At 55.5% G+C, this 15,381-nt stretch overlaps 3 protein-coding genes across 5 annotated transcripts; 1 reads left to right on the top strand and 2 right to left on the bottom strand.

Moving 5' to 3' along the window:
- Positions 1–1,955: 1,955 nt before the first annotated feature.
- Positions 1,956–3,359, top strand: TLX2 (T cell leukemia homeobox 2). The gene is made up of 3 exons (XM_065891541.1): positions 1,956–2,355; positions 2,803–3,040; positions 3,143–3,359. Exons 1-3 carry the CDS (start codon positions 1,956–1,958, stop codon positions 3,357–3,359), a joined length of 855 nt encoding a protein of 284 aa, XP_065747613.1.
- Positions 3,360–5,343: 1,984 nt separating this feature from the next.
- Positions 5,344–11,398, bottom strand: DQX1 (DEAQ-box RNA dependent ATPase 1). Its single transcript, XM_065891446.1, has 11 exons — positions 11,162–11,398; positions 10,707–10,900; positions 9,916–10,300; positions 9,330–9,563; positions 9,139–9,238; positions 8,875–9,033; positions 8,606–8,797; positions 6,611–6,730; positions 6,245–6,435; positions 5,722–5,912; positions 5,344–5,500 (listed from the first exon to the last, which is right to left on the bottom strand). Exons 1-11 carry the CDS (start codon positions 11,396–11,398, stop codon positions 5,344–5,346), a joined length of 2,160 nt encoding a protein of 719 aa, XP_065747518.1.
- A 918-nt stretch (positions 11,399–12,316) lies between these two features.
- Positions 12,317–15,377, bottom strand: AUP1 (AUP1 lipid droplet regulating VLDL assembly factor). 3 transcript variants are annotated; one of them, XM_065891196.1, is made up of 12 exons: positions 15,195–15,377; positions 14,975–15,112; positions 14,745–14,895; positions 14,360–14,544; positions 14,028–14,100; positions 13,863–13,936; positions 13,568–13,634; positions 13,370–13,472; positions 13,117–13,236; positions 12,885–13,000; positions 12,579–12,697; positions 12,317–12,493 (listed from the first exon to the last, which is right to left on the bottom strand). In XM_065891196.1, the coding sequence occupies exons 1-12, from the start codon at positions 15,242–15,244 to the stop codon at positions 12,457–12,459; spliced, it is 1,233 nt and encodes a 410-aa protein (XP_065747268.1). In that variant the 5' UTR covers positions 15,245–15,377; the 3' UTR covers positions 12,317–12,456. The 3 variants fall into 3 exon arrangements, with proteins under 3 accessions (XP_065747268.1, XP_065747267.1, XP_065747269.1); XM_065891195.1 differs by having other exon boundaries at positions 12,457–12,493; positions 14,745–15,112; positions 15,195–15,333; XM_065891197.1 differs by lacking the exons at positions 12,317–12,493; positions 12,579–12,697 and adding an exon at positions 12,715–12,759 and having other exon boundaries at positions 15,195–15,244.
- Between the last annotated feature and the right edge of the window lie 4 nt (positions 15,378–15,381).

Genomic DNA, 15,381 nt, shown 5'->3' with positions numbered 1-15,381 from the left:
TTCCTTATCTTCCTGCCCAGATGCCCAAATATCATTCCTGGTTCCCTGGAGAGAAAAGACCCCTTACCGTGCCCTAAGCGCCAGGCTGCCAGCCCATCTGCTAGGGAGAAAGGAGGGGCAGAGCTTTCCCCAGGAGATCCTGGAGAATCAACTGGAAGATCCGTGCTCCCAGGGAGACCCATCTACTAGACTTAGAAGGCATTTCGGCTCACACGGGTAACTGGCAGCCTGTAGGGGAGCACCGGAGTGGGCTGCAGCGGAGGGGCTAGAGCTGGCACAGTGGGGTGGGGTACTTTGGCCACCACGTGCCGAGGCAGGCCAAGCTACTCATCGTGCCCACCCTCCGAGGGATGGTAAGAACATCCCCCTCCAGGCGCCCAGTCTCACCGGCTCAGAGGCGCCAGGAACCAGCCCCCCCAACCCCGGGGTCCGGGGCGGGCCGGGGAAGGTAATGTAATTGCGACCCAGCTAACCCGATTATGGCGGCCTGCACCGGGCTGGGTGGCGGCAGGGGCGGGTCTAAGGCACAGGGGCCCGGCCGGCCCCGGGTCCCATCCCGGGGAAGGATGCAGAGTTCACACGCTCCCAGCTCCTGGGTCCTCGGCAAGGGGTCACAAGGTCACCGAGCAGCTTCTGTCTTTCCCCACCTCCCTTCTCTGACACGCTCCAGGCACAGTTTCCTGGGCTTGGGTGGAGTGAAGCAGCTTTGCGAAATGAGGCGAAATGAGGCGGTTAGGATCCTCCGAAGACTTCTGTGAGGTCCCACAGAAGTGGCGATTTCTGTGGCGATTTCGTCCTCCCGCCTTTGCGGGGGTGGGAGGGAGTGTGTGAGAATAGACTTCCTAGGCGCAGAGTGGAGGGGCAGAGTCCCGCGTTGGTGGTTCCCTGTTGGGGGCAGAACGCCAGCCCCAAGTCCCCACCGACCTGAGTTGGCTCGGGTGGAGCCACGGGTCCGCTTTACACCGATTTCAGAAAATCGAAATTCTAAGAAACACTGGGCACCCATTACGGGCGCTCCCGAATGCAGCTAGGGCCCCTATGGGAGAGGCCGGGAGGAGCACCAGGATCACTGGCCCGGAGTAGTTGTTCCCCGCCCTAGCCCACCGGACGCCCTGCCACCGCCTTCCCACACCTGTCCTCTTCCCGGGCCTCCAACTCGCCGGCCCCGTTCCCCAGCCGCTTCCCATCTGAGCCAGAAAGCCACAACGAGATTTGGTCTTCGAGAGCATTTAGGCGGGGGCCACAACGAATTCGGGAGTCGTCAGGCAGGACCCATCGGGAGGCGAAGAGTGGGGGCTGTGGGAGGAGGCACCTGCAAGGAAGCCGGTGAGGCCGAGGAAACCCCAAAGGCGGAGGCCAGCGAGGATGGAGTTGCCTTGCGCATCTCGGCTGACTCAGCGCGTAGCGGCCCAAGCACCGGCCCCTCCCGTGCAAGCTCATAACACCCTCGCCACCTTCCCCCCTCCAACACCCCCACCATTCCCGCCGGCCAGTCTTCCCCGCGCTCAGAGCAAACAGGCGTCTCTTCCCCTTTAACAGGCCCGGCCCCGCCCCTGCCCTACCCTCAGCCCCCACTGCCCACCCGAGGCTGCTCTGTCAGTCACTGCCCCAGCCCGAGCCGGCCAACCCTCTCCACCCCGGACTCGGGCAGAGGCCCTGGCAGTCCAGCGTCCATCTGCTCTTCAGAGTCAGCAAGGGCGCTCCTGGGGCCCCAGTGGGTCGCGCTCCCCCGGGATGCGAGTCCCTGCGCCGACGCCCGGCAGAGGCCGGCACGGGCGCGGTTACTCCCCGTACACAGGAATGAAGATGTCTTGGGGGCCCCGGCGCCTCTCCACGGCCAGCCCCGCTGGCCCCTGAGGCCACCGCCCCAAACGCTCCGCTGCTGGGCTCCCAGAGCTGTTTGGGGCGCCCTCCCCAACTGCCAAGCCTCCTGCGGTCCTCCTTGACGCGGACCCATGGAGCCGGCGGTGTTGGCCTCGCACAACCTCCCGCACCACGAGCCAATCAGCTTCGGAATCGATCAGATCCTGAGCTGCCCGGAACCCCCCGGCAGCGGCCTAGGCCCGGGTCGAGCGGGCCAGGGCCATGGGGAGAGTGTGGCGTTCTCGGGTGGATTTCACGGAGCCTCAAGCTACGGCCCCGCGGGCTCGCTGGCCCCGCTACCAGGCAGCTCTGGTGTGGGCCCGGGCGGCGTGATCCGCGTCCCGGCGCACCGCCCGCTGCCAGTGCAGCCGCCCGCTGGAGGCGCGCCTGCTGTTCCTGGACCCTCGGGTTTGGGCGGCGCCGGGGGCCTAGCGGGACTCACCTTCCCTTGGATGGACAGCGGCCGCCGCTATGCCAAGGACCGGCTCACTGGTGAGGTTGCCCGATCCCTCCAGCGTCATGCCCCACACTGACCCGGTATCCTCATCTTTGATCCTTCTGCTCCAACTCAAGGTCCCCTTTCGTACCCTCCGCCCCTAATCCCAGGGGATCCTCCCTCAATTTGTATCTCTTGGTCCCGCTGCTGAGAGGCGATGGGGAGGTAGCTGCCGTCGATGCCCGCGCCCTCCTCTGCAGTTCGCTGTCCACACCGCGGGAAGGGCAGGGTGAAGTTACGGGGGACGTCTCTCCCTCACCCAAGTGGGAGGGCCATTTCCGAGGCCTTTTCTTGTCTAGAAGCCTCTACTGGTGCGGGGTCGAGCTTGGGGCACCGTAGGGACCGGGCGCGGGAGCTCTGCAGCATTGGCAGCCGCGCTCTCTTCTCAGTGACACCTCGGGCCGCCCCGAAAACCCTGCCTTGCTCTTTCTTCCTCCCTGTAGCGGCGCTCTCGCCCTTCTCCGGGACGCGCCGTATAGGTCACCCCTACCAAAACCGGACCCCCCCAAAGCGGAAGAAGCCGCGCACATCCTTCTCCCGCTCGCAGGTGCTGGAGCTGGAGCGACGCTTCCTGCGCCAGAAGTACCTGGCCTCGGCCGAGAGGGCGGCGCTGGCCAAGGCCCTGCGCATGACCGACGCGCAGGTCAAGACGTGGTTCCAGAACCGGCGCACCAAGTGGCGGTGAGGCGCGGGGCGGGCGAGGGACCGGGCCGGGCCAAGTGGCGGTGAGGCGTGGGGCGGGCGAGGGCCGGCCTCGCTGACCCCGCGTCTCCGCCCGCCCAGGCGCCAGACGGCAGAGGAGCGCGAGGCAGAGCGGCACCGTGCGGGCCGACTGCTTCTGCACCTCCAGCAGGACGCACTACCGCGGCCGCTACGGCCGCCGCTGCCCCCGGACCCGCTCTGCCTGCACAACTCGTCGCTCTTCGCGCTGCAGAACCTGCAGCCCTGGGCCGAGGACAACAAGGTGGCTTCCGTGTCCGGGCTCGCCTCAGTGGTGTGAGCGACGCCTGCCCGACCGGCCGAGTGCTCTTTTCCGGACTGAGGCGCCGCGTGGAGCCCTGGGCCCGGGGCCTTGGAGCGCACGGCCGCCCACCCCGTGGTTCCGTAGCAGTGGAGCGTGTGAGGAGGAGGTGGCCTTGAGGCTATCGTCAAGGGCTCCTCGGCCACTGCCGGCTCCCAGGCCAGCGTTGTGCTGTTGCCCCGCGCGCTTAATCGTGACCTTTCCCGCCATTTTTCACTTAGACGGTGGCACCGCGGCTGGAACCCGAGGCGCTGAGGGGGCGGGACCTGCAGTATGATAGCCAATGAGACGCGGGGAGGGGGGCGGGCTGGCCAATGGCTGCTCTCTTGAGGGACTCCGGATTCTTCCGTGGGTGTGTTGGAGCTGGGGTTCTGTGTGGCTGGAGTAGGTTTACAGGCCCGGCTGGAGTCAGGAGGCTGCAGCCCGCACGGGCTGGGTCTGTAGCAAAGGTGTGAAGGAAGGAAGGAAGACGTCAACGACAGAGGAGTAATGGAGGAGGTGCTGGAAAGCGAGTCCGACTGACCGCGACAGGAACCAGAGGGTTATCTACGCTGGGCGTCTCATCCTTCAACTGTAAAATAATCGCTAAGGACTTTGAGGCCATGTTGTCTGTGTGTTTAACCGGCTGACTACGTCCTCTCTCTTGAGCCTTACAAGTGGGTGGCAGGCGAGACGGATACTTACTCAATGGAAGAGAAAATCTGGGAACACTAATCTGGCTCTGGTGTCCCTCGGGGACAGAGAGGGAAGAGGAGGAGGCACTGGACAAAGTTAATGGGCCCAATGGAGTTAGGGTGAGCAGAATTTGGCAAATAATTAGGAAGTGATAGGCCTAAAAATAATCAAAGGTAATTCCCAGGTTGGAAATGTAAAGGATCAAGAAATCAATGGTGTTGTGGATGATGAAAGGGAAATTGGGAAGATAGAACCAAGATTAACTCTGCAGGCAAAACTAAATGCTAGACCTAGAGAGAATAAATTCTGGAAAAATGCCGTTTGGGGGAGGTCAGTAGACATCCACATAGAGGTAGGAAATAGGTGGAATGATGAGAACAGACAGAATCTCCAAGGGAGGAAACTGAGGCAAAAAGCAAAGTTCTAAGGATTAAAGGTTCCTTTCCATCAATTTCTATAAATACATTTACAATGTGCAAGATGATTGAGGATATCAAAATTAATAGTCCAAAGGAAGAAAAGGGAACGCAGTACCCAGCTGAAAAGAGAAAAGCATGATGACCTTGAAGTTGTTAGAAAAACTTGTGAGTGGGCCAGGGGCTGCTGGGAAGCTTGTTGATGGAAAGTTAAGAGTTTGGGTATGGCTGCAGTAGCCTTGAGGTTTAAGAAGAGCAGGATTTAAGTTGTATGAGAACAAAAGGGAAGACTTTGTCTGATTCTTATAGCACAGCCTTTCTTTCTCCCCTGGAGGCAAGAGCAGTGTGATAGAGGGAGGTAAGCTTTAGGCAGGGTTAGAGGCCAACTGTAGTCAAACTACTCATGTTCCATGTTAGTGACAGCTAGGTTAGTCATAGTACAAGTCTTGACTAGAGGTGGGAACCAGGCAAGAGGATGTCACTGTTGGAGTTGACTCTTATTCTTTCATACTAACTCATCTCTAACTCATGGATATTGCAAATGCCGCAGAACCAAACTCAAATTTGACACCATATAAAAAGAACTTTTATAGACCAAAAGGGAACACAAGGATGGGTTTGGCATAAGTTGGGTGTATGAAAGGCATGTTAGTTCCTCTCCAATAAATAGAAGAAAGCTAAGGAAAGGGTCCTACTCTGTTTAGACTGTGGCTTACCCAATTCGCTCCACTCCCAGCCCACCATTTCTTGGAACTCAGGTTCCAGTATTTGATCCTTAACTTTGGGCTTCTAAATCTGGCTGGCTGCCTAGGTGCTAGCCTGAAGGAAGATCTAATGTGATGAGATGAGCTCAGCTTCACTCCGCAGGCAGGTCACTGCAGGACACAGGCATCTCCAAGCTCTTGGGTGGAGGAAGATTCACCCCCTGTTGAAGAATCTGCCATTTCTTCCCTCAGCTGGTTCAGGAAGTCTCTGCTCTCACTAGGGGGCAAGTTACTCAGGAAGTATGGAGGGGCCAATTCCACCAGCCTGACAGAGACAGTTATAGTTAGATGATTTCTGTATCCTCTTTTATAATGCATGTTGTTAAACTTCTTACTACCCCTTCCACAAACCCTGTCTCCTCAAATCATATATTAATACAAACCACTAAGACCCCCCTCCTCTTCTTAGGGTCTCTAAATCCCTAGCTTTAATTTTGGCCCCAGGAAGAGGAATGGGTAGTGTAAGAGGGTTGTCAGGGAACTCACATCTGTGGTTGAATCTCAGAAACAATGGAAAGGCAGTTGTCTTTGGAAACGGAGAAATTGTGGTAAAGCACCCAGGGCGGGGGTCTGGCAGGAGCCCTGCGGCTTCTGTAGCAGCAGTATGGGGAGAGCTGGGCCACATGCTTATGGGTTAGGAGCAGGTAATTTCCAGTTCCATCTGTGTCTCGGGCCACCTCATTGAAAGACAAAGATATTGAAGGAATAAGTGAGAGTGAAGTGTCAGTAGAAGAAGGAAAAGGGGGTTGAGAAAGAATTATTAGCAAGGGTGGTGACAGTATTAAAAGTAAAGCATACCTCTAGGTGTTATAGCCCTACCATACTACGATACTGTATGGCATCTCCATAGCCCCTTGTATCCAAAACCTCAAAGGAAAAGTTTCTCCTGGTTCTAAAGAATCCTTTGTATGGCCACCTGGACCCCAATTTCAGAGGTGACATACACCAATCTTTGCTTCCTCTACGTTTTGCTCCTTTTATGACCCTCACCCCAACTCTTTCCCCTAACCTTAAGGAAGTATCCTGACACCAGTGCTTTCTGAAGGTCTCTGCGATTCTGCTCAGAGCCAAAGGCTGGTTGAGACAAGGGAAGTTCAATCCGTTGCATGAGTTCTAGGAGTTCTCCCCGAAGTTTATGGGCTTGGCACAATGCTGCCCAGTTTAGACCCCGAGCCTGGCACCAAGCCTTGTCTGCTCCACCTAGGAATAGAAAGGGACCGGCTATAGCTAAAGCCCTTGAGACCCCCAAAAGAACCCAACCCTTGGCCAAAGGGCTTCCTTTTCCTGGGAATAGAGATCTGTCAGCTGGTTGCACACCACTTCCTCTCTTTGGAAAATCTGGATTCTGTAAGGGGATGCAGGTCGGACCACTCACTCTGTATAAAGGCTTCATACACCTGGATCAGAGAGCTGTGATCACCATCCACGTGTTCCAGTGCCCGACGCAGGGCAGCTTCTTCTGCACAGAGTGGAGGACGAGTAAACCCAGGGGCAGCTGGAGGCAGAAGAGAGGAAGTTCATTTTGGGGAATGAGAAAGGACAGCAGTGTACCGAAGAGGTAGAAGTGTCACTTTGGGAACTTTATTCAAACGACTTCTAGAGACTATGCAGTTTATTAGACACTGAAGATAAATAAATTAAAAACAGTCTCTGGCCTCAAGAAGCTTGGGAGAGATCAACAAGTAAGCAAACTTGATAAGCCCAATAGGTGTGCAGGCCAGTATCTGAAGTTTGAGTAGGAATTAGTTCAGTGGAGAAAGGGCAGAGGGAGTATTCTAGACCACGGGGATAGCATGTTTGGAGAACTGCAAGCACCTAGTATATGAGTGGAGGGGATGGCATGTGTGGCAGGGTGGCAGGAGATTAAGCCGGAGCGGTAGGTATGGGCTAGGTTAAGAGAGGCTGGATGTGCTATGCAAATGAGTTTACATTCTGTTCGGAAGGTAGAGAATAGCTGATGAAGAGTTTTTAAAAGTCCACATGTTTGGAAGAAGTTCACATGATTAGTCAGGAGGCTACTAAAGGAATCCAGCTGAGTAGTGATGAGGTAACACTGGCACTGACTGTGAGTATGGAGACGAACAGGTAAATTTTTAAAAAATTAGGAAAAGTGAAAAATAATAATGAAAAAACCTGGAGAAAGTTTAGTCTAGTATGATGATAGTGGAGCTGCAGAGATGATTGTATGATTTGGTGGTGGTGGTGGTGGTGGTGGTGGTGGTGGTGGTGGTGGTGGTGGTGGTGGTAGGGGGTAGTTTAAAAAAGTGCTCAGGCTTGGGCTTCCCTGGTGGCACAGTGGTTAAGAATCTGCCTGCCAATGCAGGGGACATGGGTTCAAGCCCCAGTCTGGGAAGATCCCACATGCCGGGGAGCAGCTAAGCCCGTGTGCCACAGCTACTAAGCCTGCGCTCTAGAACCCGCGAGCCACAACTACTGAGCCCACGCGCCTAGAGCCCATGCTCCGCAACAAAAGAAGCCACCGCAATGAGAAGCCCACGCACCGCGACGAAGCCCGTGTGCAGCAACGAAGACCTGACACAGCCAATAAATAAATAAGTAAAATAAATTTATTAAAAAAAAGTGCTCAGGCTCAACAAAAACGACAACAAAAGTGCTTGAGTTCAGTTCTGGGTTGAAGTATTATGGACAATTCTGATAGAAACATCCATCAGGAGTTAGATATATAAATCCAAGATTCAGAAGAATGATATTGTGGCATTTCAGACGATGGGGGTGAATGAACTTGCTCAGAGAGTTCAGGGAATGGGAAGACAAGAGGGGCAAGGACAGAACCCTGAGGTCCAACTTAACAGTGGAGGAGGAGGGATGAAGCAGAGGAGGAAGAGCTCAAGAGATTAGGGAGTGGCCAGAGGGGTAGGGTGAAAACCACAAGGAGCGGGTCACAGAGGCTTAGGGAGGGGCAATTTTAAGGTGGGAATGGTTGGTGTTCTAAGTGTCAAAAGAAAGTCATGAACAGGGGCTCAAAAGTGTTCATTGGGTTAGGTCTCTAGGAGGCCACTGGTGAGCTGAAGGCTGTGTCAGTGTTGTGGTGGGCCTGAAGCTGGAATGCAGCAGGCGAGGAATACCCTAGACTGAACAGGATAGAGATTATTCTATATAGCCGAAGGGGAGTGTAGGGTTGAGGAAGAGGGGTGCAGTTTTAGTAATAACAGGTAGGAGAGATTTAAGCATATTGAGGGGCAAGAACCAACAGAGAGATCGGAGAGGGATAAGTGATGAAGCCTAGTTCCTTAGGCACTGTGAGCGCTGGGAGCTAAAGGAAAGTGGAATGGGCTGGTTTTAGGAGCACCAGAACACCAAAGGGAAGGCTGAAGTGGCCATAAGAGCCAGAGAGAGAAGTGATTTATACCAGTGAGCATGGCGGCCAGGGTGAGCATCTCATCCACACAGTCAAACTCGCACGAGGCCAGCAGGGCTTTGGCCAGATCAGGGGCCAGGGGAAATTCTGATAGGATGACTCCCAGGTCTGACAGGTCCCCATTATCATCCAGGGCTGCCAGATAGTCTAAATCTTCCAGGGCCTGCATCAGTGCTTCTGGAGCTGCAGAGGGAACAAGGCTTACAGGGCAGGGGGTCTCAGAGCCTGGACAGCAGGACTTGGGCAGGAGGGGTGCTCACCAGGCCGGTCCAGGAAGTGACACTCCCCTGGCTCTGCAATCTGTCTCCTCTTTAGTAGTAATATCAGGGGGCTCAGATTCTCCTCACACACCCTGGGTTGGGGCAGCGGGGGAGCCTCTCGTTCTAGGAAGGACTTAGGATACAGGCAGAGGCAGGATCCTGAGGGGAGAAAGACCTGGGAAAGAAGACCACTGTAGATTTCTCAGGGCTCGTGGGTTGGTGACTCTTTTCGTGTTTGACTTCATTGAGGGCAAAGGCTCTTACCTGGTAGGACCCCTGTTGCCCGCAGTCGTCTTGCCTCTGCCTGACGCTTGCTGATTGGTCTCAACACTTGGGATTCTGCTCGGATCTGAGGATTGTAAACCTGTCACCACCCCCCAACCAAGGCCAAGACAGATGAGAGAGGGCTATTTCTATCTTTAGCCCCCACGTCCCCTCACCTCTCTTGCACTCACACTTCGAAGCTCCAGTCCTGAGTCAATGACATGTCGGATGGAAGGGAGGGAGAAGGAGAAGTCGGCCAGCCAGTGAGTGACCACAACCTTTCGGGCACCCGATTCTATGTCCTCATACACAGCCTGAACAGCTTGTCCACAGCCTGGGTGAAGGGGCAGCACCCGTGGTGGAGGCCCTTGGTTCACCAAGGACCCCCCATCCCTGGACAAGGACTCACAGCACAGGGAAATTTCCTGAGGAAAGGGGTGGGGTATTAGGGTAGTTCTCACCTTTGTGGGTCACAGACCCCTTTGAAAAACTGACGAAACACTATGGCCCTTCACTCTGAAAAATGCACATACTCATAAAGTTGGGGTGTTATAATTTCAGGAGCTCACTGAACCACAAATCCCTGCATTGTATGGAATCAAAAAGAGGGTGGTAGACCTTTTTACCCTGAAACCCCAGAGTTTTTCCTCAGGACTCCAATGGAGAGTAAGTACTAGAACTCCAATGTTCCTGACAAGCATTGCTCACATTCCCCCCCCGGGACAGGAAGGGACAGACATGAGGCATGAGTACCTCCTTTTGCATCCCATGTTTTACCTCCTCACTGGGCAGGTACACTAGCACATCTCCTGGAGCCTCCTTCCGACACAATTCAAGCACAGCTTGGCAGGCAGCTTCCACTCTATCAGTAGGGACAGTGTCCCTGTAGACGGGAGTGGAACACCTGCCAGTCTCTCCAAGTACATGTACAACAGGAGGATGGCCCCAGAAGGCCTGGAGCTTAGGTTCGAGGGCTGGGTCAGTAACTACAACCACTCTGGGGTCCCCTGGAAGGTTTCCCAGCCTGGCATCTCGCAGGAGCCCCTGGAGCAAATCTGAGGCCACTGACCGCTCCTGAGCCTCATCCAGCACCAGCACACCCCACGCTCCAGTGCCCCGGGTCGAGGCCACCTCCTGCAGAAGCAGCCTGTCCCAGCAGAACCTGTTGACATTGGCAGTGGGCAGAGGAGTCAGTGTAGACAATGACCAGCCCCAGAAGTCCAGAGGAGCTTCTCCCCAGGGGGCCTAGATTCTGATAGTAAAGATCAGAAAAAGACCCCGTGACTGACTTCCTAAGCCCATGGACCTCTACCTGTGACCCACAACCCCACTGGGGACACTGTTCACAAGCTGTGCTCCAGTTAGGGAAGTGAGACTTTCATGATGAGGGTGAGGTTGGACGTCTGAGGTCCCTGGCTGGGGTTAAAGGGCTCAATTCAGCAGTCATCATGCATGATTTAAAGGGTGAGCTAGGCTGAGGGAGGGAATGGCGAGATAGCAGAAGACTGGGCTTGTTTCTACTGGATGAGGGGAAGGAGATCTGGGGTCAGGCCTGCAGGGGGCCACACCTGAGCAGGGTGTCAGGCCCAGTGCAGTCCTCTTGGGGGATGCTGTATCCAACCTCATGACCCAGGGTCAGGTCCATTTCATCAGCAACTTGCAGGGCCAAGCTCAGGGCTGCCAGAGGGTAGGGCTGAGTCACAGTTACCCGGCCCTTCTGGAAACCCCTGGCCAGCACAAACTCTGCACACCACTGTGGGATCTGGGGTAAGGGTAGGGAAGGACAATCCATCAGCAAGATATAGAACTCCAGTCAAAAGTGCTGGGGGAGCTGTGGCCAGTTTAATCTCTTATTTGGGGAGTCCCCTGGTCCTTCACCAGCTACCCTGGGGCCAGCCTGTCTCCTTTTACCCACCTCCCTTATTACTCCACACAGCTCCACCCTGCCCCCCACCCCCCTCCCCCGCCTCCCTTGCCCCGGGAAGAGCCCCTCCGTTTGTCCACTCCCAGAATCTTCCCCAACCTGGGTGCTCTTGCCAGAGCCAGGCTCTCCAGACACCAGCACCACTCCACTGGGGCTACTCTCCAACTGCTCCAAGAAGATAAAGCGAGCAGCCCAGATAGGCAAGGATCGGCGCTGCTCAAGCAGCTCGTAGTAGCGGGAAGAGAAGGGGAGCCCGTCAAAGGGGTTCACAGCCAGTTCAGAATCCCTAGGGTTTGGGCCAGACTCTTCTTCCAGCCCGAGAACCTGAGAGGCCATGGTGGCTGTCTAGCAGGACCTACAGAAGGCAGGGCAGACATCAAGGCCTCGTATTTGGTGACTGACACCATCTGCCCACCTCAGCCCTGATCCCTAACCTGTACCCTCAAGTGATAATGCCCCGGGGTCCATCCTTCCCAGTATTTCTTGCCTGCCAGGAAAACAGTGGAGAGTCGAGTCTCCACGTAAGGGACTATCAAAAGTGGACTATTACCCTGTAGTCAGATAGTAAAAATCCTTTAACTAACACAGGGGTCCTCAGGGGCAGCAGGAATTCTGTGAGACATGGTAATCTGTGGGAAGGTCCCCAAGGGAACAGAATGAAGAATCAGAGGAGTGGGGTAGGAATCAGGGAGCAGGGCCACAAGGATCCTGGATTCAAACCTGCTTGCAGCTCTGAGACGTGTCAGGATGGCAGCCAGTTCCAGACCCACACAGCAAGTCACCAATAACCCTGACCTGCTGTGAAGTACAAAGGTAAATTCCGGCTCCACCCTGGGGTGTGCCTCAACAGTCCTAAAGACTGTTTTGGGGTGGGGCCATGTGCTCCACCTTATTTAATCTGGTCAGCGGCCTATGGAAAATAGGCTCAAGCCACCACACTGAGCATGTGTGAACTCTGCAGACTTTCTGTACTGTGCTCATTAGTGAAAGGCATCCTGGGACTTGCAGTTTTGCAGCTTTTTCCTCACATACCTGGGCTGAACACCCAAGCTAAGGTCCAGTTGTTTCTGGGCCTTCAGCTCAGTTACATTTCCTTAATATCACGCATTTCTTGACATGAGGAGGTGATTGCAGACAGTTCCATTCTGACCACCCCCACAAACCCACAAGGAAGCCCTCATCCCTGATCCCTACAACCAAGGGAAAAGGAACTTGCTATGGGGCTTCTGAGACCCAGAGAGGCAACAGAGACCGTGAGTGAAAACCCTGAATTTAATGTGATACTGGGGGGAGCCCCATCCCTCCCTTTTTACCACCCACCCATCCGGCCTGTTGTGAGTTGGGTGAGGGCTGCCCCCAGTCTCCGTCCTGCGGCTCTGGGTGCCATCCTGTACTCAGTCAGCCTCCTGGGCCTGCCTCTCTGTGAATCTCCTGTGGGACATAAGGAGAAGACACTGTATGGGTTTTGTCGTATACAATCGGCCCCTTCCTACCCGCTGTTCTCTAAGCCCCTCACCTTCTTGCGTATTCATACAGCGCCTGCTTGCGCTCCTGCAGATTCTCCTGCCGGGCCCAGGAGGACTTGGCAAATGTTAGGGCTGTGGGCTGAGGGGTCACCGGGCCAGAGCTGGGGAACTGAGGTGATCACAATGTCAGAGGGCTTGCGAAGTCATCATCATTAAACACGCATCGAATGCCTACTTTGCAAGAGAGGCACTGTGCTAGGGTCTCAGGATCAAAAAAACAGATGTCAGGGACAGGGGATATGCAGACTGTCCCATCCCACCCCAAGTCTTGGACCTGCCCATTTTCTGGGTCTCACCTTGGGCATGGAGGCTGTGGGAAGGGCCTGGGTCCTCTCAGTGATGTCTTCAGGCATGAAAGTTACAGCTCCCTCAAGCAGATTAGTGATAGTCAAGTCTACACAGCCAGTCCTGGCTGGGCAGAAGGGAAGAGAGAACAGGACAGTCTGTTTCCCTGTTCACCTTCTCCCTTCACCACCCACTTTCCCTCTCTATGCCTGTCTCCTTACGTGAGTCTACCCTTTCTCATACCCAGGTCTCTCTGGATGACACCCAGTGGCACATGGGGTAAAACCTCCTTCACTCTCTGAGCCAGAGTTGCCAACTGCACATCAGGAGAAGGTCCAGGGGAGGGAGGGAAAGAAGACTGGGCTGCAAAAAAGAAATACAAAATAAGGTGAGTGGAGAACTAGGAGGACGGAGAGGCTGACTAGTACAGGCATAAGGAAGAAAGCACAACAGGCTGAAACAAAGCTAAAAAGCTTTGTGTCCAGAGACCACACACCTGACTGGGGACGCAATCTGGGGTGTCTCTGTCGCTTCATGTGCTCTGCTTTGTCTGCTGGAGTGAGTTGTGTCCCTGTCTGGCCCAACTCTTTGGCCACCAGCTAGGGAGAATTGGAAGATTGGAAGTTTCTTAAGCCTTCCTCTCCTTCCCCATAAGGAAAGAACCCACCTCCACCCTGCCTGTGTCCCCTACCACCTGTTGTACACGGAGGGAGAACTCCTCACTCCCCTCCCCCAGCTGTCGATGAACAGGACGAAGCCACCTGAAAAAAACAACCCAGGACCATGTTGGGGGCACCCACTCTCCACTCTGATACCTCTTTTCTTGGAACAGTGGTGGTGAGGATAGGGGAGATAGTAAATACTTTATATTGCCTCTGTGGTAGCACCTTGATATTAAAAGATCTGCAAATGGACAGGGCAGAGGCAACTACTTCCTTGACCTTGAGACGAGTTTCTCCCAGCCACCAAAAAGTGAGGACAGTTAATACCTTACTTGATACACCGTGAAAGGGACGAAAAGTGACCACAGCAGTTCTGAGACCCAGGAGGCATCTGACACCGTCTGAGGGGAGGGCATGAGTGAGGTCTAAGCCAGGGCCAGGAGTGGGAAACTTCCCCTCCAAACCCAGAGCTTCCCTGTTGAACACACTCACCACAGAAACTAGGGGTCTCTGGACTCGCAGGGTAAGAGGCTGTACCACATCCTGGATAGAAAATGGCCAGGAACTAAAAGAGGGAAGAGATAGTAGGATGGGATTCCAGCCAACCCAGTCAGCAGCTCATACCCAACTTAAAAACGGATAACTGTCAAACTGTACAAGTAGAAATATGGAGAATAAAGGGATTCAGGGGAAAGAACTAAAAGTGGACAGAAAGTAAATGAACTAGGAAGGGAGGGGGTAGGGCTGAAAAAGGCTGTGAAAACCCAAGGGCTCCCAGGCCTGACCACCTACACAGTTGGAGACAGATACCTGTGCTCACCCACCTGAAGCGCAGGAGCCCCTCCCGGCCATTGGTGGCCTCTTCCTCGGGGAATAGCAGCAGAGGGGTGGGGGGAAGCCTCGTTGAAGCACAGAATCTCTTGAGTGACTCCACGAACTCCCCCCCTCCATCCATCTCCATGAAGCCCCGAGACCAGCACACAAAGCTGGGGGGACTATTGAGTAGAGGCTGGGAATGGGAAGGAGAGAAAGCAAGAAGAAAAGAATGTTGAGAAATGAGAAAAACGGACAAATGGGTAGAAAAAAGGGGTCAGAGGTAAGGGTCAGTATCTTGTGGTCCCCAAAGGAAACCCGGACACGGAGAGGGGAGCCTTGAGCTGGGCCCCAGGGAACCGCCCCGCGGCACTCTCGGCTTCGTCCCTAACTCACGGTGCTACAGCTGGTGAGCAAGTTGACTATGTTGTGGTCGAAAGGTGTCACGTGGTTGGAAATGAGGACCCTGACGCGGTGATCTCGGAGTCCGGAGTCCTCCTGCCGGGCCACGAGCCCCAGCACTGCACACATGGTCCGCACCACGAACCTGGGAACGCCGGCAGTGGTGACTGCGCGGCCTCCGGCCAGGCCCAGCCCCGACCCTCCCCGAGCGCCCGGGTCGGAACCTGCGAAGGACGCTGTCTGGTAGCGCGCAGCTGACCAGGAAGACGTGGATCCCAAGAAAGACGCGCAGGACGAGGAGGCAGAACCCGACTGGAGCGTAGAGCAGCAGCGCGAGAAGCAGGAAGCCGTCACCCGGGAGCCTGGGGGGCGAGAGGCGGGGTGATCGGCTGCCGAAGGCCAAGTGGACGCGGGAGCCGGTCTCTTCCCTCCGGGGGATCTTACCGGTGCGAGTCAAAGAGCCGCTCCGGCCCCGGCGACGGGGGAGGCTCCATTGCCGCCGCTTTAGGGGTGCCGGGCCGACGCCACCGCCATCTTCGCACCCCGCCGCAGGGGCTCTTGGGAAGGCGGAGTCTTCGGGCATCCGCCCAGGGTGCCGGGACCCGAAATCCTGAGGCGCCCCGGAAGGGCT

The sequence above is a fragment of the Phocoena phocoena genome, chromosome 14 (genome assembly GCF_963924675.1).
Source record: "Phocoena phocoena chromosome 14, mPhoPho1.1, whole genome shotgun sequence".
NCBI lineage: Eukaryota > Metazoa > Chordata > Mammalia > Artiodactyla > Phocoenidae > Phocoena > Phocoena phocoena.
This window is presented reverse-complemented; position numbering and strand designations above follow the sequence as displayed.